Consider the following 21,090-nt stretch of genomic DNA (forward strand, 5'->3'; position numbering starts at 1 on the left):
TTCCATAGCTTCCACATCCTTCCTATAATGAGGTGACCAGAACTGAACACAATACTCTAATTGTGATCTCATGAGAGATTTGTAGAGCTGCAACATGGCCTCTTGACTCTGACAGGCACCTGATCAAAGGAAAATAGGTTTCGAGGCAGGAAGGATTTAGTATTTTTTTAAGGAATGCATGGGTCAGCTCAACATCGAGGGCCGAAGGGCCTGTACTGTGCTTACATGTTCTATTTAAATTTAGACATACAATATGGTTACATGACCTTCTGTCCCACGAGCCCATTCGCCCAAAATACTTCAATGAACCTTCTTAACTTACCTGCCGCACTCCTCTAACTCATTTCTTTATGCTAATTATCTCCCCTCTGCACTCACAGGTCTGATGCAAGATCTCAACCTGAACTTTCCAGTGCGTCCACCCATTGAGTTTGTCCAATGGTTGTTTGGTTTTGCTCCAGGTTCCAGTATTTGCTGGCTCACTGGAGTCTCTCATCTTTTAATGGTTTTTTTTCCATAGTTTGGACTAAGGTTTCCTAAGGAGTAAAGACCAATTAATAATTTGTAATTTTGTGGTTTTGGTTGTATTACTAATGTTATTACTTTTATAGGTGTATTTATAGACTTTTTTTGTGCCTTCATAATTTTTTTCTGATTTCTGTTCTAATTTAGGTAAAGTTTATTACTGCTGCCCATTATCAGGATGTTGTGGAAGAACGATCTATCATCAAACAGTGTGGTTACCCTGTTTGTCAAAATGCACTTGGGATTGTAAGTCTGTTTAGCTTCTTTTTGAATTGATTCAGGAAGGTGTTTTTATTTTAGATAGTAGAACTTCTGTGGGGGATTTTAGGTATTTGGAATTCTTGAAGACCATGGATCAATTGTAAAATTGGCAATGTTTTTGAAAGCTAGGGGAACTTGAGTAATAATGGGATGTAGCATTAAGTGAAGATCTGGTAGGGAGAATCTGCCTAGTATGATCACCAGAGAGAGAAACTTGAACTACAGGACATAATTACAAGATAAAGAGGCTATCGTTTGAAACTGAGGTGGTTGGGAAACTCTTCTCATAAAGAGTGGTGAATCCCTGGAAATCCTTACCCTTGAGGCTCCTGAAGTCTGGATTATTGGACATTTTTAAAGAGGAGTTGGATACATTTTTGTAAGTTTGGGGAATTGAGGGTAATGGGAACCTGACACAGAGAGGAGTTGTGGCCTGAGGCAGATCAGACATGATCATGCTTTAGGGATGATAGCCATTCCCTAGTCTCTTTTCTTAAATCTCATTACTGACCCTTATTCCACTGAGAAGCAACAATTATTTTGTTTAAAAACTCTCCATATTTTTGAATTTTCCTTTACATTAAGGAGAAATATTCCACCAGATGTGGTAGAGAATAAATCAATGTATTGGATTGAAGGTGGGGTTATCTCCTAAAACAACCTTCCCAGAACAATTTAATACCATGACTCTGGGCAGTAAGATCCTGGACACCTAGTGTCAGAAGGGGATCAGGTGTATTGAGGATTGTCACTATAAAGGGAACCTCATGTCATTTGAGCAGTTAAGGACTAAATATGAGTTATTCTGCTTTCTGCAATTGAGATCTTTCCTAAGGGACAAAGTGGGACCAACAATGACTCTGCCTGACTGCAGTGACATGGAGACCCAAATTTGAAAGGGGATTGTGTTTATATTTATCTCTAGGATATACTCCATAATGTAAAGCAGTGGTACTCAACCTTTTTTTTCCCACTCACCTATCACTTTAAGTAATCCCTTTGCTATTGGTTCTCTGTGATTAGTAAAGGATTGCTTAAGGTGGTCTGTGAGTGGGAAGGGAAGGTTGAGAATCCCTGCTCTAGACCCAATTGTTACTGAAATATTTTGCTTGAGAAAAATTGTTATTGGCCCATTTCCTTTGGAGTTATGAAACTGTGCACATAACGAGTCAATTAGGTACGATTAAAACAGTGCTTTTCAAACTTTTTCTTTCCATCCAAATACCACCTTAAGCAATCCCTTACTAATTACAGAGCACCTATGGCATAGGGAATACTTAAAGTGGTATGTAGTAAAAGGTTGGGAACAGCTGATCTAAAGTGAAGGCCCAAAGCCGGGCTTGCATCGGTCAAGGGAAAGATGGGAGTCAGACTTGAGCTTAATAATTGATGAATGATGGTGGGAGATTTGTGTTTTATATATATAATTCACATCCCCTCTCCCTACCCCCAATACGAGAAAAGGAACAATCCGTCCCAGCAGGTAAAGGATTAAGAGTATGAAATAGGGAATGTGGCTCAGACAACATGTTTTTGCCCCTACCTGTTTTTATTTAATATCCGAGGTCCTCTAGCTTCGAGGAGGATCTTCATCTTTGTCAGTTTTTAGGTGGTTTTTGTGTGTCTGTACTTTTGTATTTTGTTATTTATATAATTTAAGTGATAAGAGGGGAGGGTGTAAGGAGGCGGAAATAAGGACTCTGTAAATCATATTATGTGGAAAGAGAATATAAAATTTTGTTTATTGTATTTGCACGTCTTTGGAAATCAAAAATAAAATATTCAAAAAAAAGAAAAAATTCCACTTTTGCACACAACTCACAACCTTGGTATTGGTTCTGGAGTGCACACATTTTGTTCACTTTTTTATTCCTACAAGGAGTTGTATTTGTGAACAAACAAACCCCATGAACTGATGAAGAATAATATGATTGAAGACTTCCAACAAATTGAGTATCAGATAGTTACATTGTTTCCATTCTGAGGTAGGTCCAGACGGTGCACTCCTACTGCCATATGAGAAATGGAAACTGCACTGAGCCTTGCTTTACTTGCTAGTAAAGGAAGTTTGGAGGTCTCTTCATCAAACAAAACCAGGACAGTTCTTAATATTAAAAATGGGATTGATAATTTTAAGCCAAGGTTTAAAGGACATGGAAGAAAGGCTAGTCTATGGGTTTAGATGAGACATGTTTTCATTGAATTATGGAGCAAGCCAACGTTCAGAGTAGCAGACTTTGGTCTGATGTTTTACATTTACTGTAGCACTAAACTGAGCTTCATTGCAGCTTCTTCCCTTAACCCCAATTACCATAACTATATTTCCTTTCTCCTTTGTGCATTCCTTAAATATTCCTTAAATATTATTAACATAATTTTTTCCATAATGGTAACATTCTATACCCTACCCAATCTTTTCGACAGTGACTATCATGGTTCTGGAAGCACTAGGCAGGATCATGTTTCAAGTCAAACTTGTATAGAGAGACAATTAGTTAGTTTTAAGTTGCAGAGAAGGTAGGGGAGGGATGAATAGGGAAAGAAAATCACTGACAATTGCTGTTGTGCTAAGCTACAGATGAAGCTATCTGATTGATAGATTAATGATAGCAGTTAGAGAACAGGAAATGTAAAATGCTGGGAAGACCCATATAACCATTTACGGAGCAGAAACAGGCCACGTTGGCCTGTTCACTGATTTTGTGCGCCCTCTTCAGGCATTGTTCCCGGTAGATCTTCATTCAATAACGATGGGCGAATTCAATGCAGGTAGAATCAGATAATAGCAAAACTATGAACAAACACATTGGCTGAACCGAATAAAGAATTCTCATTAATACCAAAATCTTCCCTCATTTGATTAAAGGATAAAAATTGACCTTCTTTAAAACAATCCCCAAAGTTTTTTATACCTTTAGATTTCCAATGTAATAAATATTGTTGAAAAAGGAATAAGTTGGTTATTATATAACAGTGTTAAAGTCAGTAATTTACCCTTAGAACCTATCATTCTATTTCCAAGCTTTGGAAATGTCTAACACAGAAGGCAGGGTCAGTGGAGGAGGAAAACTAAGTAAATAGTACTGTTGGACCTGGTCATTTCAAGGCAAATAGAGAAAATCTTTCAATAAATAGTTCCAAAAATTGTCAAAGTAAAGTTGCTGTTCCTCAAGCTTGCATGGGCCTCAGTGGAATAGCACAGAAGAAGCCACAGGCAGATCAGTCAGAGTGGAACTGGTCCCAAAAGTGAGTTTTAAAAAAAAAACCATTCCTTTTAAGTTGTATGTTCTTTGAGCATGTGACTAGTATTAGGAATATCAACATTATATGTGGCAACATATATATGTTATATTAAGGAAAGACTGGATAATTACATGGAGGGGAGAGGATTGGAGGGGTATGGACCAGGTGCTGGTCAGTGGGACTAGGAGGGTGGGGGTTTGTTCCAGCATGGACTAGTAGGGCCAAACTGGCCTGTTCTGTGCTGTATATGGTTATATTAAGGAAAGACTGGATAATTACATGGAGGGGAGAGGATTGGAGGGGTATGGACCAGGTGCTGGTCAGTGGGACTAGGAGGATGGGGATTTGTTCCAGCATGGACTAGTACGGCCAAACTGGCCTGTTCTGTGCTGTATATGGTTATATTAAGGAAAGACTGGATAATTACATGGAGGGGAGAGGATTGGAGGGGTATGGACCAGGTGCTGGTCAGTGGGACTAGGAGGGTGGGGATTTGTTCCAGCATGGACCAGTAGGGCCAAACTGGCCTGTTCTGTGCTGTATATGGTTATATGGTTAACATATTTACTTGATTCAGTCTCAACTACTTGTCGTAGAATTAGGCTAATTAATAAACTGGTCATTGTAAGAGCTTGGTAGTAATTTTACATGTCTACAGTGTTTGTGTATGGGTGTGTGTTTGGAAACATTTGGTTTTTTTTTAAATGTTTCAACTGGTAATATTTCTTTTCAGAATTTACATCAGTAATTTTTTTGTCCCCCTTGGGGGTTTTAACAGAAATTGTCATCATCAGTTAACTTTATGATGGTCTTTATATTATGAATCTTTCTTGTGTTAAAGATATAACTTGTTAGGTATTCACTTGTTGGTTTTGCTACAACTGTTTGACCATATCTTTTTTATAATTTTAGGTACCTAAGCAGCAGTACAAAATATCCACAAAAACAAATCGTGTTTATGACATTACAGAACGAAAGGCAAGAATTTTCTTAGAGATTTTATTTGATTTAACTTTTAAATTATTCATTGTTAGAAGAATAATTGTTTTTAATTGCTGTGAATTGTACATGGTAGTTGAGCTTATATCTTGCTCTGGGTTCACAGCTGCTTTCCCACACTGCACTTTTCATCCAGATTAGCTGAAACGGTTAAATAATTGGGATTTCTTCTGGGGCAGAGAAAACCTATACAAGAGAGATGGGTTACACCTCAACAGGAGAATGACCAATATTCTGGTGGGGAGATTTGCTAGATTTACCCAGGAGACTACAAACTGGCCTGGCAAGGGTTGGGGATCAAAAATGGAGAGAAAGAGAGGTCCTGAAAAGGTTGAGAAGAGTGAACAAGGCAAAGGAAATTCTTTGAAGCAGAACAGGATGGTGAAGGACAAGTGTCAAATTAGGATGGGTACTTCCACGTATTTACTGTATTTGGTAGCATATAGGACCCTCCTCTTTTTCCCCCAAAATCACCTTAAAAACCACCTATATGCAAAGGTGACATTTTGGTTCTGCCATTTTGGGCACTGAAATACAAAGCGCTCAAACTGCTCACTCAGCTTCAAGAAGCCCGCAGGGGTGCTACAGCTGTCCAGGAAGCAGCCCACAGCTTCACGTCAACCTTCTCTTGGGTGGCCTGTGCTTTCCGGAGCCATTGCCGCTGCTCACTTGCCCCGTGAGAAGGCCGACCACAGTGGCCCTCACCAGCAGTGTAACGGCCATGTTTGTAGTACATGCCAATGGTATGATCGATCGCTTGCTTTAGGGGAGCGCTGGGCCTCAATGATCAAGCTCCTCACTGAGCCTTTGTTCAACAAGCATGGATACAAATTGAATGAGGTGCAAAGGCAAGTGGCAGTGATCGAGTGGCCGGTCGAGCTGATCTTGACAGACCACTCGCTCACTGCCACCTTCTCCCCCCACACCTCATTCGATTTGCTCGGGGAGGGGCCATGTCGTCGAAAAAAAGGCTCAGCGTGGACTCTGAACGCTGAGGCCCAGCACTCCCCTCAAAGTAAGCGATCGATCATCTGCTCCCTGTGACAGTGGGCCCTACCCGTTGCCCTGGTGACTGGCTTCTCTTCCTCCCACCCTCATGTGCCTGAGGGGCCTGGTGTGCCTGAATCGGCTTTTGCAAGGAGTGGGGTGGTGGCCTAAGCCTCAGCATGCGGCAGGCAGGAGGACCTGTTGCTTATGCCTCTCAGCCATGATCTACAAGAGGCCTTGCAGGAGGAACCCAGTTGCCAACTTACCGGGTACCCATAAATACATTAAAACAACTTTTTCCTAAAATTTCCTGCTAAAATTTAGGGGTGCGTCTTATGCCAATGGGTTCTATATGCTGTCAAATACAGTATTTTAACGCAAGAAGCCTGATGGGGAAAAAAGCATGGATTAGGGCATGGATAGGTATAGAACAGTGGGGTATTTTAGCCATTAATGGAGATGTGGTTGAAGAAAAACCAGAACTGGCAGCTCTGTGTTCTGGGGTTATGTAGTTGCAGGAAGAATGGGTGTGTTGTGATATTTGCCAAAGATTATCACATTTCATTTGTAGAGAGGATGTTGCCAAAAAAGCTATTTTATAAGGCATTATGCATGGAAATCAGGAACTGCAAAAGGGTAGACACCTTGATGAGTGTATGCTCTAGGTCACCAGTAGGTGCTGGAGGATTAAATATGTAAAGGGATTGCTGAGGCCTGAAAAATAGCAAAGTTGTTATTGCAGGTGATTTCAACTTCCCCAACACTTATTGAGGTTGCCAAAGTGTTAGGGTTGGATGGGGTAAACTCTCTTAAGTATGTCCAGAAGAATTTTCTTCAGCAATATGTGGATGATCCTTCAAGGGAAGGGGCAATATTATTCCTTGTGCTGGGCAATGAAATAATCATTTAATAAGGCATCAGTATGGGAACTCTTTGGACTGGTGACCACAATTCTATTTGAATTAAGATAGATATGGAAAAGAGTAACACTGGTCCTCTATCTGACAAAGGGGCTCAGAGCTGATATGTTGGTTACCTTTGATTTTCTATCGATGCAGCGTGACCTGCTGAGTCTCTCCAGCATATTTGTGTCTTATATTTGACCCCAGCATCTGTGGATTTTCTTCCTTAACAACGCTGGTCCTTAAGTTGGAATCGTGGATCGATATCAAGACAAAAATTTAAATGTAGCCACAGTGACATTATTGAAGTAACGTGGAAAACTGAATTTGGTAAAAATAGATAGATAGCATATTGAAATGCAAAACTGTACACCTTTAGAAAAAATTACTTATAGTTTAAGGAATCGAATTGGAAACATAAAATTCGGGAACTATATATGGATTTCATGAATAAAAGTCCATTCACATCCGCCAACCGCTCTCAGTAATTATAAAAAATAATCAATGAATATTATATATGTTCATAATATATTTGTAGAAGTAGGTGTTTTTTTCTTTTTTCCTCTTTCTTTTGGGGAAGTGGGGTTGGGGAGAAAATTAAAAGTTTATTGTATCATTTTGTGTCATTTGTTAAGTTACCATATTATTGAATTTATACTTTGTATTGCTACAAATGATAAATAAAATTTAAAAAGAAAAAAGTTGGAATCGTAAATTGGGGCAAAGCCAATTTTGACGTGATTAGACAGGAGTCGGCAACAGTTGACTGGATACATACAAATGTTAGAATAAATGCACGACTGCCAAATATGAGGTGTTTAAGGTCCAGGACGAACATGCCCCCAGCAGGATAAAAAGCAAAAATCACAGGGTTAACAACAGATGTCGAGGCACAGATCAAAAAGAAAAAAACATATTATCAGATACAGGCAGTCAAATTCAAGGAGTACAAGGAATATAGGAGCATAGTTAAGATGGAAATAAGGAGGGCTAAAAGAGCTTTTGAGGTGGCTTTGGTAGATGGTGTAAGGGATAATCTAAAATTAATTTATAAGTATATTAAGAACAACAGAGCCAGAAGGGAAGATTAGATTCCCTTATGGCTTAAGAGGGGTGTTTATGTATACAGCCAGATGAGATGGGAAAAATCTTAAATTAATATTTTGTGAATATGCTTACAGTGGATCAGGGCAAGCAGGAGTGAGAGGACACTAACAACAGTCTACGGCAGGGGTTGCCAAACTTGCTTAATGTAAATGCCATATATGATAAATGTCAGATGTCTGAGAGCTGCAAGATGTGAAAAAGTATCACATACACATTTTACTCTTGCATGCATATTTTGTTACAAAAATATTAGATATATTAAGAAATACATGTATGTAATAATAATATGTATTCATGTACATTATTCTCAAACTGCAACCATAATTTGTATGAGTTTTCAATTATCAAAAAGTAAACATATACATACCAAATATTTTGTTTCTGTTGATAAGTCCACCTTTGGGGAATTGGGAGCATGGATGGGAGGGTGGGACCAGATGGTAAGTCCGCGTTCAAGACGTTGGAAGCTTGTGGATGGGAAGGCACCCGGCGTGTCAGGAGAGCAGTTGGGGCATCAGGAGCTCAGATGGGATGATGGCCTAGACGAGGCCCTGGGTTCATGGTTGGGGCATCAGGAGCTCAAATAGGCAGGCGGATGAGGTGAGATTTCACTGCTGGGGGCATCGACTGCTCCAGAAGGTGGCTGAGGCCTAGGTGAGAGTCTACAGTCAAGGCATCAGGAGCTCCAGAGGGCAGCCAGCTTGGATTACCCTTGCACTCCACTAATTTCTCTGCCTGCAACACAGCCACACACACCACAATCATACGATCGCAAACTACTCCACTGATAACACTACCATCATGAGCACCAGGTCATGTGATTCCTGTCTCATCCAACATACTTCCACGAGCTGCACATTATATGTCAAAGAACCACATGTGAGCTGCAGTTTGGCCACCCGTGGTCTATGACATGTCTGCATCAGTAATGAAGAAGTGTTAGCAGTTCTAGATTGTATTGAGATGATTCCAGACCAGGTTCATCCTAGAACATTGTGGGAAGGCAGGAAGGAAATTGTTGGGGCCTTCACAGGAATTTTTAACTCTTCACTGAAGATGGGAGTAGTTCCAGAGGACTAGAGGATGACAAATATGGTGGTGTTATTTAAAAGGGGCTGTAAGATAATCAGGGTAACCACAGGCCTGTTTGTCCGATGTTAGTGGTAGGGAAACTGCTGAAGAGGATATCAACATTCGGATGGCCAAGGGAAAATTAAGGAGACCCAGCATGGATTTATATGTGACAAATAGTATCTCACAAATTGGTTAGAATTTTTTTGAAGAGGTGAGAGAGTAGACATGCCAGATAGTTAGTTATTTATATAGATTTTTAATGAAGCATTTGATGAGGTTCCACATGATAGGTTAGAGGGTAAAGACACACAGAATAGGAGGCCAACCAGCCAATTGGGTTTTAAAAAAAATGGCTTAGTGACAGGAGTCAGAGAATGGCTGCAGTTTCCCAAACTGGAGGACCATAACCAGTGGAGTGCCTTGGTTTGGTACGAAGATCCTTTTTGTGATGTACATAAATGGTTTGGACATGGATGTTTCTGGTAAGGTCAATAAGTTTGCCGATGACATGAAAATATATGCAACAATGAACAGTGAAAAATGTCATTTGGGTTTGCAACAGATCTAGATCAGATGGGAAGCTGGGCTTTGGAATGGCATATGCAGTTCAATTAGAGAATTGAAAGGTGTTGTATTTGGGTAAATTAAATCCGGGTAGGACTTACTCTGTTAATGGCAGTGCTTTAAAATAATGTTAAGGAGGAGAAGAACCTAAGCATGCAAGCACATAGGCACAGAAATGAAGAGAGCATTTTAAATGGTTGCCTTCATCGCACAGGACATTGAAAACAAGTGATGGGATGTCATGTTGAAGTTATACAAGACATTGATGAGGCCACACTTGGAATATTGCATGCAGATTTGGTCATCTAGCTGGAGAAAGGATATTAAACATTTGGAAAGAGTACAAATAGGTTTGCAAAGATGCTGCTCAGATTAGGGATATTGAGTTACCATGATAGACTAGAAAAACTAGGCCTGTTTTCTTGGCGGGAAGGTGGTTTAGTTGGGTCTTTATTAAGGTCTATAAAATCATGAGGGGCAAAGATAAAGTGAATATTGACACTAGAGTGTTTTCTAGAGTGGGAATGGGATTTAGAGGTTCTTCACTCAGAGGATGATGGCCATGTGGAGTGAGTTGCCAAGAGACAAGTACATTAGCTTCCATTAAGACTCATTTGGATAGCTACATCACTGGGAGGGTTTTGGAAGGGTATGGGCCGTACGTGACCAAATGGAACTAAAGCAAAAGCCCATATTGTTTGGCATGGACAAGCTGAAGTAAGACTCTGTGACGATATATATTAATAATTTGGCAGTAACTTCAAAGTCAAAAGGTTAATAGTTGTCCTTATTACTTTATGACTACAAATATAAAACGTTTGCACAAATATCACACAGGTAAATAAATCTTCTATTGCTACTGGATTTATATTCAGAAAAATTAGGTCAAATTCCATTATGACATTTTAACAGCATTGATGGTTCTAAAACTTGTGATAGTATTTTTATTTTGTTAATTCATAAACATTAGGTTTTTATGATGACTTTGACACTCAATGGCTTTGCAGACTCCATGGTGCTTTGGGGAGGGCCTTTCATTTTTGCCTTGGAGTATTATATGCTATCCTTGGATTTACTGATTTAGCTGAGAATGAGTTTCTACTGAAAAATTCTGCCTGAAGATCTGCAGCGTGTAATTGCTAATCTGTGAAATGGTCCAGGAAATATATTTGATATTGTAAGATTTTTAATCTTAAAATTATCACAAGGTTCCACAAAATCAACATTTTTAGCTCCTTTTCTACATTGGGTCAGATCATGATGACCCAAAATCTGCAGCCAAAATCATTGCCTGATGTCCCACTATGCCCTACTTGCATGTCTCAGATGTGGAAGACCTGTGCTACCATTCCACATGCTGGGGTACTCAGGTCGAGTTTGGATAATATCTGGGGCAACATAGTGTAGGGGCCTTGGTTCTAAAATATCCTCACATCTGGGGACAAATCTTTGAAACCTCAAAATTATTTTGTTTTAAAATCTCAAAACTTTAAAAATTATTTTAAAATGTCAATTTAATGAAAACCCCCTCAGATGATTTAAAACTATTAAATTAAAGCAAAGTTATAATAAAATGTAAACTTTGTGTCTGGCTTTGGCCAACAAATCCAGATAGTCTATGAAGTTGTAGAATATTCCAGGTGTCAGCAGCAAAGTGAACGGCCTGTCAGGGTTAGAATTCCACATGTCACACCACATGGGTTGAGGGTTAGTGCAGTTTGAATAACAGAAGTTTAGCTGTTCCACTGTAAGTTGCTGCCCACAATCAGCACAGTTCAGTCCAATAATCTGTTTATGTAAAGATTAATGTCCTGGGGGAAACAACCATCTAACATCGGTTCCCATTTTTATTATTTTTCTATGATTGACCTTTTAATTATGGTTAAACCCATGTACCTCAAGCTGTTCTGATAGGGGGTCTCAGAACATGCTTGTGACACGCTTTTCATCTCCACAGATGCTGCTGGACTTGCTAAGTTCTCGAAGTATCCTGTTTTCATCCTCTGTTCCAGCATTCTCTCTCAAAAGCTGTTTACTGGCCTGCAACTGTTGATGAACTGAGATATGGTTGATTGTTGTGAATGACTTCAGTATGAAAAGCAAATGAGTTGGCCAAGATTTTGGTTATAGAATGTTTTTCTCCTTTGATTAAATGTTTTGGCTCTGGCCATTACTGTCCAAGAACTTGTTCACTCTTGGATGAAGCACAAACTGAATATTACACTTCTCATGTTCGTTTTTATGAGGTAATAGGAAGGGTGAAATTGAAATATGTGGAATTTAAAAGTCTTGATGTTTAAATTGCAAATAATGTATTCTCTGTAAATGTATAAACCTATTAAATAACAAGACATATAACTATATTTACAGTGTTATTGCAGCAACTTTTGTTACAAGGCCTCCAAATACTTAGAAGCCCAGATTCCAAAGGATCCACTTTGGGCACGTGAACACGAAAGGTGAAGTATTTATTCCATATTTCAGTTTGGTATGTTGTTAAGGAAATGTAACAATAGTAAAAATCAAGATACAAATGATCTTTTTAAAAAGTTATAAATGTATTAAGTATTGACTTTCAATAAAAGATATTGGCTAATGAAAAGATTCTGAGTTTTTTCTTTAATTGAGATTGAGATTTGATCCTAAGAAAATTATGGATGTGGACAATCCCGAAGGATGCTTCTGAAGAAGCTGGGATGTTGCTAAAATGGGAAACTGGAAAAACTAGAGCTGGAAATATATTATTATGTGAAAAATTATTCTCTTTTGTATTGTAGAGTTCCACCGTGTCAGTTATTAAAAGAGGAGAGGTATGTACAGTATTTTAATTTATTTTTGTACATTTTTTTTTTAATTGGGTATTAATAGTTTCAGGATGTCATGATCTCATTTTCCATCTGCAAAGATGGTTAAGCTGGAGCAATTGCCAGCAAATATCATTTAATTAGCTATGGAGGTGCAATTGAAGCACGTGATAACACTGGTCTAATTTATCTTCCCTATTATTAAGTTGCTATTTACCCATGTTCTGTTTGTTTGGTTCTGTATTTCTTGTCTTTTTGTAAAAATATTGAAAAAAATTGTAATTGATCCTTTATTTTCAAAATAATATGTAAATAACATGAATTTACATTTCATGTAAAATGAAATGGCATATTTATGGGCAAGATTTTTTTCTTTTTAAAATATTGTTATTGATTTTAATAAAGAGCTTATTGTAATAATACAATGCAATGATATAACCATATAACCATTTACAGAGCGTAAACAGACCATGTTGGCCTTTCGAGTCCGCACTGGTTCACTAGAACACCTCCACTAGCTCAAACCTCCTGCTCTCTGCCAATAACCCTCCAACTCCCTCACCTCCATGTACACATCCAACCTTTTCTTAAATGACAGAAGGGACCCTGCCGCAACTATCTCATTCGGAAGCTTATTCCATTCTGCCACCACTCGCTAAGTGAAAAAGCCACCTCTAATATTTCTTCAGAAAAATCCAGCTAAACATAGTTATCTGCAGAACAGTCTGAAGACATCAGTAGGTGGGCACAATTGCACATTTGGAAATGATCTTGGTTTTCCTGCTGTCTTCTATTGTAGTTGGTTGGTGTTAAACAATGGAGTCTTTTGTTTTATGATGGCAGAGGGGAAGAAGTTGTTGTGCCGCTGAGTGTTCACCTTCAGGCTCCTGTACCTTTTTTCTAATGGCCATAGAGTGAAGAGGGTGGGTGGTTGAGGTCCTTGAGGATAGAGGTTGCTTTCTTAAGACACCACCTCTTGTAAATATGATATGAATTGTTACACATAGTTAATAAAACAATCAGTATATCAAAAACAAACATAAATTGTAAAACATATCCATAATTCATAGTCCAGGGGTGCTGGACAAAGTGACACCTGTCTGTCTGCCTTATGTTAGACATAAATTAAAGAATTTCATGTATGTTACATTCTAAATGTAGTATTCTGTTGACAATAATGGAACCTTTACCTTTTAATAGTTTTTTTTAAAGGAAAAGGAAATAATAGGAAAAAAAGGAGAAACAAAACAAAAAAAACTCAGTACCGCTCCCTTATAGTGCTACCAGATGCTATATACAATTAGCATTAAAAGAAAAATGAAGAGAGAAAACAATGAAAATTAACTTGGAAAAGACACAAGTCAGACAATTCAATTACATTGAGGTGAAATTGTAAAACAAGAAGTGAGTCATAAATGACCCCCCACAGCATCTGAAATAATATAGTGTATCTGAATTATTAACTGAATAATGAATCAAACAAGACATGATGTCATGCAACCATTGATCATGAGTAAGGGGGGGGGGGGGGCAGCATCCCTCCATTTAAGTAAAATCGCATGTCTCGCCAAAGGAGAGGCAAAAGAGATAGAACCACTCTGAACCAGAGAGAAAGAAGATTCATTCCCTCCCATTGTACTGAAGAGAGCCATCAAAGGATTCAGTACTAAATCTATATTATAAATTTTAGAGAAAATGCAGAAAAACTCTCTCCAGAATTTTTCTAGACTAGGACAAGTCCAGAATATATGAATTAATAGTACTTCTCCATTCTTACACCTGTCACAGCAGGGACACCTATCAGAATAAAAGCGAGTCAATTTAACCTTAGACATTGTAATAAACAATGACGAGCACATAACAAAGAGCTATTAACCAACTTAAGAGTTGATTTAGTCAAATCTAAATCCTGTTCCCAAGCATTTTTAATTTTAGCTAGTGCAGTCTTTTATAAACATTACAGTTTCTCATAAATAATGGATATTACGAGAAGGCATAAAACTAAAGAAATGCTCATCTACAAAATTTGATTCAGACTCTCTTGGAAGTCAAGAAAATACTGGATTTGCAAGTATCTAAAAATTGAGGTGTGACAGTTTAAATTTAGCAGAAAGCAGCTCAAATGATGCAAAATATCCATCAATGAACAAATCCTTAAAACTTTGAATAACTTCCCTGTAACATTTCTGAAAATTACATTATGCAAAGAAGATTGAAAGAGGTGATTAGATACAATAAGGGACCATAATTTTGAAACAAATAAGAGATGTGATTTTTTATTTTGGTCAACTATGCCTTAAAATCATTGGGCCATGGGGTGGCGCATTTGTCTATAAATACATTTAAAGATAATTTTCCATTTTGTAAATAGAGCAAAAAATTGCATGAGACTGTTATATTGAAGCTATTTAAGATAGTATTCAACATTTGTTATATTGTTAAATTGTTTAATGGTAGGTTGAAGGTTTAAATAATCTTTTGGATGCTCCAAATGACTTTAGTGTCAAATAGGTGCAACTACTTTTTGGGAGTGGTGAAGAGGAGAATGGACAGAAAGCAGTACGTATTTACACTTTCCTCCCCCTCCTCTTGTACCATAGAACCATAGAAAGTTACAGCATAGAAAAACTGGCTATTCAACCCTTCTGGTCTGCACCGACCAATAAAACTAACTAGTACCACTGACCCTCCAGACCCCTCCTGTCCATGTATTTATCCAATTTATTTTTAATACTCAAGATTGAATCTGCATTAACTACATCAGATGGCAGCTCATTCCACACTCCTACCACGTTCTGAGTGAAAAACTTTCCCCTAATGTTCCCCTTATACCTCTCGCCTTCTCGCCTAAAAAAAATGACCTCACGTATTTACCTCCCCCAATCTAAGTGGAAACATCCCTCTCACATTTACTCTGTCTATACCCCTCATAATCTTATAAACCTCTATCATAATGGTTCTCAACCTTTTTCTTTCCCACCCATTTTAAGTAATCCCTATGCTATAGGTGCTCTATGAATAGTAAGGGAAGTGGGAAGGGAAGGTTGAGAATCACTGCTCTAGACCCAATTGTTACTGAAATATTTTGCTTGAGAAAAATTGTCATTGGCCCATTTCCTTTGGAGTTTTGAAACCGTGCACATAACAGGTCAATTAGGTAGGATTAAAACAGTGGTTTTCAAACTTTTTCTTTCTACTCTCACTCCACCTTAAGCAATCCCTTACTAATCATAGATCACTTATGACATAGGGAATACTTAAAGTGATATGTGAGTGGAAATAAAAAGGTTGAGAACCACTGCTCTATCTCCTCATTCTTCATTCCAAGGAGTATAGTCCTAACTTGTTTTATCTTTCCTGGTAACTCAACTCCTGAAGACCAAGCAACATCTTAGTAAATCTTCTCTGCACTCTTTCAATCTTATTGATAACTTTCCTGCTGCTGGGCGACCAGAATTGTACACAATATTCAAAGTGTGGCCTCACCAATGACTTGAATAACTTCAATATAATATTCCAACTTTGATTTATAAAAGTTAAGCTGTCAAAAGCTTTCTTTATAACCTTGTCCACATTCCACCTTCAGGAAACAATGTATATGTATTCCTAGATCTCTTTACTCCTCTGCACTCCTCAATGGTCTAGCATTTACTGTGTACATCCTACCCTGATTCGCTCTTCCAAAGTGCAACACCTCACACTTATCTGCATTAAATTTCATCAGCTCTTTACTGGTCCAATTTCTCAACTGGTCCAGATCCCTCTGCAAGCTTTGAAAATTTTCCTCACAGTCCACGACGCCTCCTGTCTTTGTGTCATCAGCAAACTTGCTGATCCAATTCACCACGTCATCTTTTAGGTCATTTATATAGATAACAAACAATAAAGTTCCCACATCGATCCCTGAGGCACATCACTCGACACAGACCTCCAGTCTGAGAAAGATCCATCTACCACCACTCTTTTTTCTTCCACCAAGCCAATTTCGAATTTCTTCCACCAAGCCACTTTTGCAACCTCTTAGGTGTCGTAACCTTCTGAACCAACCTCCCATGTTGACAACATCCATGCCCTTTCCCTCATCAACTTTCCAGGTAACATCCTCAAAAAACTTTACAAGATTTGTTAAAGACGACCTACCGTCCACAAATCCATGTTGACTGACCTTAATCAGCTGATGACGGTCTAAATAACTATATATTCTATATCTCAGAAATCCTTCAAATAATTTAATTACTACTGATGTCAGGCTCACTGGCCTATAATTGCCTAGTTTACGCTTGGAGCCATTCTTAAATAGCAGGACAACATGAGCCACTCTCCAATCCTCTGGCACCTACCCCATGACTAAGGACACTTTGAATATATCCGTCAGGGGCCCTGCAATTTCAGCACTTGTCTCCCTCAAGGTGTGGGGGAATATCATATCTGGTCCAGGGGATTTGTCTACCTTTATTCATTGCAAGGCAGGAAGTACCTCCTTCTCCTTAAACTCTACATGTTCCATGGCACTTCTATTTGCAACCCTTCCATCCTTATTCACTATGCCAGTTTCCCCATTTTGTGAGGCTCCACACATAGTTGACCACTTTGGAATTCTCAGAATTTCATCTTTGAGTGCTGGAACAGAACCAGATGCTAGTCACAAATTTAAGAAGCATTTATATGACTACTTGAATCACAAAAGATTAAGGACCTAATGCAGTTAAATGGAATTAGTGTAGATTGGTTCAATAAATGGCATATACATAGTGGGCTGAAAGGCCTGTTTCTGTGCACTCCAGTCAGCTATCTGTGACAGTGTGTTATATTCTGTACCATAAGCTTTAATTTTCTGTGATACCCTTGTCAAATGCCTTCTGGAGATCTATGCAGTACATACACTGGTGTGCCTCTTTATCTACAGTATATATTACTTCTTCAAATAACTCCTCTGAATCAAACATGGTTTTCTTTCACAAAACCAAGTTGAATTTGCCTGCTTACCTTGAATTTGTGAATGGCCAGTTGTAACATCTTTAATAATAGCTTTTAACATTTTCCATAAGACGGATGTTAAACTCGTCATCTTTTGTTTCCTGTTCTCTGCCTTTTTGAATGAAGAAGTTGCCTGTATCCAATGTATTCATCCATTCTTTACAAATTGTGTGCCTCCAATTTCCTTTTTACTAATAGTGTCAGCTCAACATCATTCCATGCTTGTATTTGTCGCCTTTTCTGTACTTTTGTCCTATTCTTCTGACTTAAACTTTTCATTCTTTTACTTACTCCCCTCTTTCAACAGTCATTGTGTTCCTTTAACTTCAACTAAGATTTGGCAACTGTCCTAATATTTCCTTAGGTGCTGAAGGTTAAATTGTATTAACATATCTCAGCAGTGTTTTGAGGCGAATGAAAAGTTTAATGGGACATTTCACCGCATTAATGGCACAATATAAATATAAATTTTTGGAAACCATCTAGCTGCTTTTTGTAAACAGAGGTGCAAAAGCTCAGCTTTTAAACAAATAATCTTCTCTTAGCAGAATTCAGCTATCTATCCATAACAATGAACTATATTCAGCTTCCAAATAACAGTAGGTAATCAGAAAAAGCTCTAAGAAAAGGTAGGTTTTGAAACTTGTGACTCTTCAGTTTAGACGTAATTAGGGATGGTCAGTAAATGTCTTTGCCCAAGATGTATATATCCTATGAATCAATAAGTAAAAACAAACCTAGGCAATGAAGTTTGGAATAGATATCATTCCAGAACATTTCTGATTCTAAAATACAGGGATTAATTTTAAAAAATTGTTTTGACTAAATTATGTGTTGAAATTTGCTTTTGGAACAGTAGTCTTGAAATCAACATCATTCTACTATGTATCCTTATCTTGCAGAGGGAGCGCTGGGGAAGAAGTGAGATTTCAACATTTAAGTATCCAGGCTACGGATATTGATAACCCTCCCATTATGGATGATCTGCATGTATCTAGCTCCTCTTCAAGTGAAAGTGATAGCAGTGGTTCTGATCAAGAATTTGTTTCAGCTATCCTTTTGGGAGAAAAATATAATTTAAAATCTGCAGGGCACAAACATTTTAAAAAAGAGCAACAAGGTATGACTACAAAACCTACAAAAATAGCACCAGTGCCAAAATCTACAGGGATGGATCATGAAGTAGAAAATGTGGTAGAACAACGGAAGGAATATCATGTTAATAATGCTGAGACATCCAATTCCAAATGGTTGCAAAAATCGAGAACAGATGAGATGATTTTTGATCTAAAAGAAAAAACGCCTCTTGCAGCAGAACAAGATGTACCTCAGACAACCTCCTTGACTGGATTAAAAGATATTGAGCAACTTGAAGCAAGTAATGTAACAACACAAGGCCTAAGCAAGAAGGGTGCAGCATCACTGATAAAGTTAATAGCAAAATCAAAGCAATGCAACCATTTTAGTTCAGGAAGATCTACTTCAGGTATTGAAAATAATGTGCTAGAATTACTCAGACAAACATTAATTGAATGGAATACTGAAGAAACATTAAAATTCATTTATGGTTCAAATTTAAAATACAAAAGAAAGCAATGCGCTTGGAGATGTCAGTCACCTTGTGCTAAAGAACAACTTGATGAAGATGACTTGGATAGCCTGGAAGTAGTCGAAAACATTGATCCCAATGAAGACGTTAGCAAGAATCTCCAGATGGAAAGGTCGGAGGCCACTATTAGACCATTACCAAATTTTGAACAGTTAAAGCATGAGTCTAAATTTCTTCATCTGAAGGTCAGAGAATTTTATAAAGGGCGGGATGTTTTTCCTGACAACACTGAAGGCAACGGGGAAGAAAACGATAAATTCACAACTTGTGTAAGTTGCACATTCTTACCACCAATATTTTTCTGAAGAAAATCAGAAAGAACCTAAAATCATTTTTAACATCAGTAGGCACTTTGTTATTCCATAGAAATTGTCTTATATGACCATTAAGTATCTTTAAAAAGTTTTTAGGCAATGAAATTGGCAACGATTGAAAGATGTTACAGTCTCAGCATCACTTTCATTTTCACACACTTAACCCTTCCAATTAAAGTAATAGGCAGATCTCTCCATCTTTGTCTTCCTCTATTTTATCCAAGCAAGGGGCGATAATTAAGTTTCTTTAAATTTGGTGGATTATTATCTACCATTATTCCTAAATATTTAATTCCAACCATTTTCCATTTAAGCCAATTTCCTTTTTGGTATCTTTCATGGTCAAAATTTGTTAATGGCATAATTTCACTTTTTTCCTAATTAATTTTATATCTTGAAACTCTCCCATGTTTTTCCCGTGTGTTCTGTAGTTTGGTCAAAGACTCAGCTAGCTCTGATAAGTATAGCAGCACATCATCTGCAAATAAATTGATTTTTTGCTTTTCTTGGCCAACTGAATCCCCTTATATCTGGATCTTTCCTTATAATTTCTGCTAATGGTTTGATCATCATTAAACAAAGAGGCCTGGAAACAGTGGGCACCCCTGTCTACTGGATCTACTCAAAGGAAACATTGACGACATTTGGCCATTAGTTATAATTTTGGCTTGTAGCTTATGATGTAGAGTTTTTATCCAATCAATAAATGTTTGGCCCATTCCAAACTTTTCTATCACTTTGAATAGGAATGGCCATTCTAATCAGCCAAATGCCTTTTCTGCATCTAACAATACAACTATACTTGGATTTTCTTTTGACTTCGCCAAATGTATTATATTAAATAGCCTGCTCAGATTATCTGCAGCTTGCCTTATTTTTTACGAAGCCCACCTGGTCTGAATTTATCAGTTTAGGTAGATATTCCTCTGGTCTATTGGCTAGTGCTTTTTCCAAAATTTTGCAATCTGCATTTAACAAGGAGCTAGATCAATATGAAGACTGTTTCTGTGGGTCTCTGGTTTCTTTCAGTAGTACTGTAATGATAGCTGTTGAGAAGGATTCCAGAAAGAGTCTTAGTTTCTACTGCCCAGTCCAATACCTCCATAATGAGATGTATCAAAAGATCTTTAAATTCAGGTGGGAAACCATTGTCTCCTGGTGACTTATTTGCCTGTAATGCATTCAAGGTTTTTTCGATCTCTTCTCTAGTAAAGGGGGCATCTAATTCCATCTGATCTCTGTTTTCCAATTTTGGCAATTCAATCGCTGAGAGAAATTCATCTATTTCAGTAGAGTCTCCTCTCAAGTCTGATTCATATGGCTTTGTATAATATTGTTTAAAAGTATCATTGATTTCTTTCTGATTATATGTTAATTGGTCTGGCTCTTTTTGAATTGCATTTATTATCCTTGATGTCTTCTCCATTTTTAATTGCCATGACAAAAATTTATGTGCTCCATCTCCCAATTCATAGTACTTCTGGTTTGACTTTAAAATGTTTTTTTTTCCTATTCTTTATGTTTTTAAAGTATTATATTTCAATTTTTTGTTGACCAAAGTTTTGTATTTTTCTTTTGAGCTCTTTCTCTGGTATTCTTTTTTCAATGCTGTTATTTCTTTCTCCAGGCCATTGACCTTTGCCATATATTCTTTCTTTATTTTTTTGTATATGTAATTATCTGTCCCCTCAAGTAAGCTTTAATGTATCCCAGATTAGGAAACT

General features: G+C 37.7%; 1 protein-coding gene across 7 annotated transcripts in view; it reads left to right on the plus strand.

The window, feature by feature from the left end:
- The window catches only part of rpap2 (RNA polymerase II associated protein 2), a 123,668-nt gene that overhangs the window by 11,770 nt on the left and 90,808 nt on the right, over positions 1-21,090 (plus strand). For all 7 annotated transcript variants that reach the window (XM_069939231.1, XM_069939230.1, XM_069939229.1 and 4 more), the window contains exons 3-7: positions 673-771; positions 4,942-5,007; positions 12,033-12,121; positions 12,440-12,472; positions 18,346-19,321. In XM_069939231.1, the coding sequence (XP_069795332.1) occupies positions 673-771; positions 4,942-5,007; positions 12,033-12,121; positions 12,440-12,472; positions 18,346-19,321 (1,263 nt within the window). The remainder of the gene's footprint in view (positions 1-672; positions 772-4,941; positions 5,008-12,032; positions 12,122-12,439; positions 12,473-18,345; positions 19,322-21,090) is intronic.

The sequence above is a fragment of the Narcine bancroftii genome, chromosome 5 (genome assembly GCF_036971445.1).
Source record: "Narcine bancroftii isolate sNarBan1 chromosome 5, sNarBan1.hap1, whole genome shotgun sequence".
In the NCBI taxonomy this organism is placed as follows: domain Eukaryota; kingdom Metazoa; phylum Chordata; class Chondrichthyes; order Torpediniformes; family Narcinidae; genus Narcine; species Narcine bancroftii.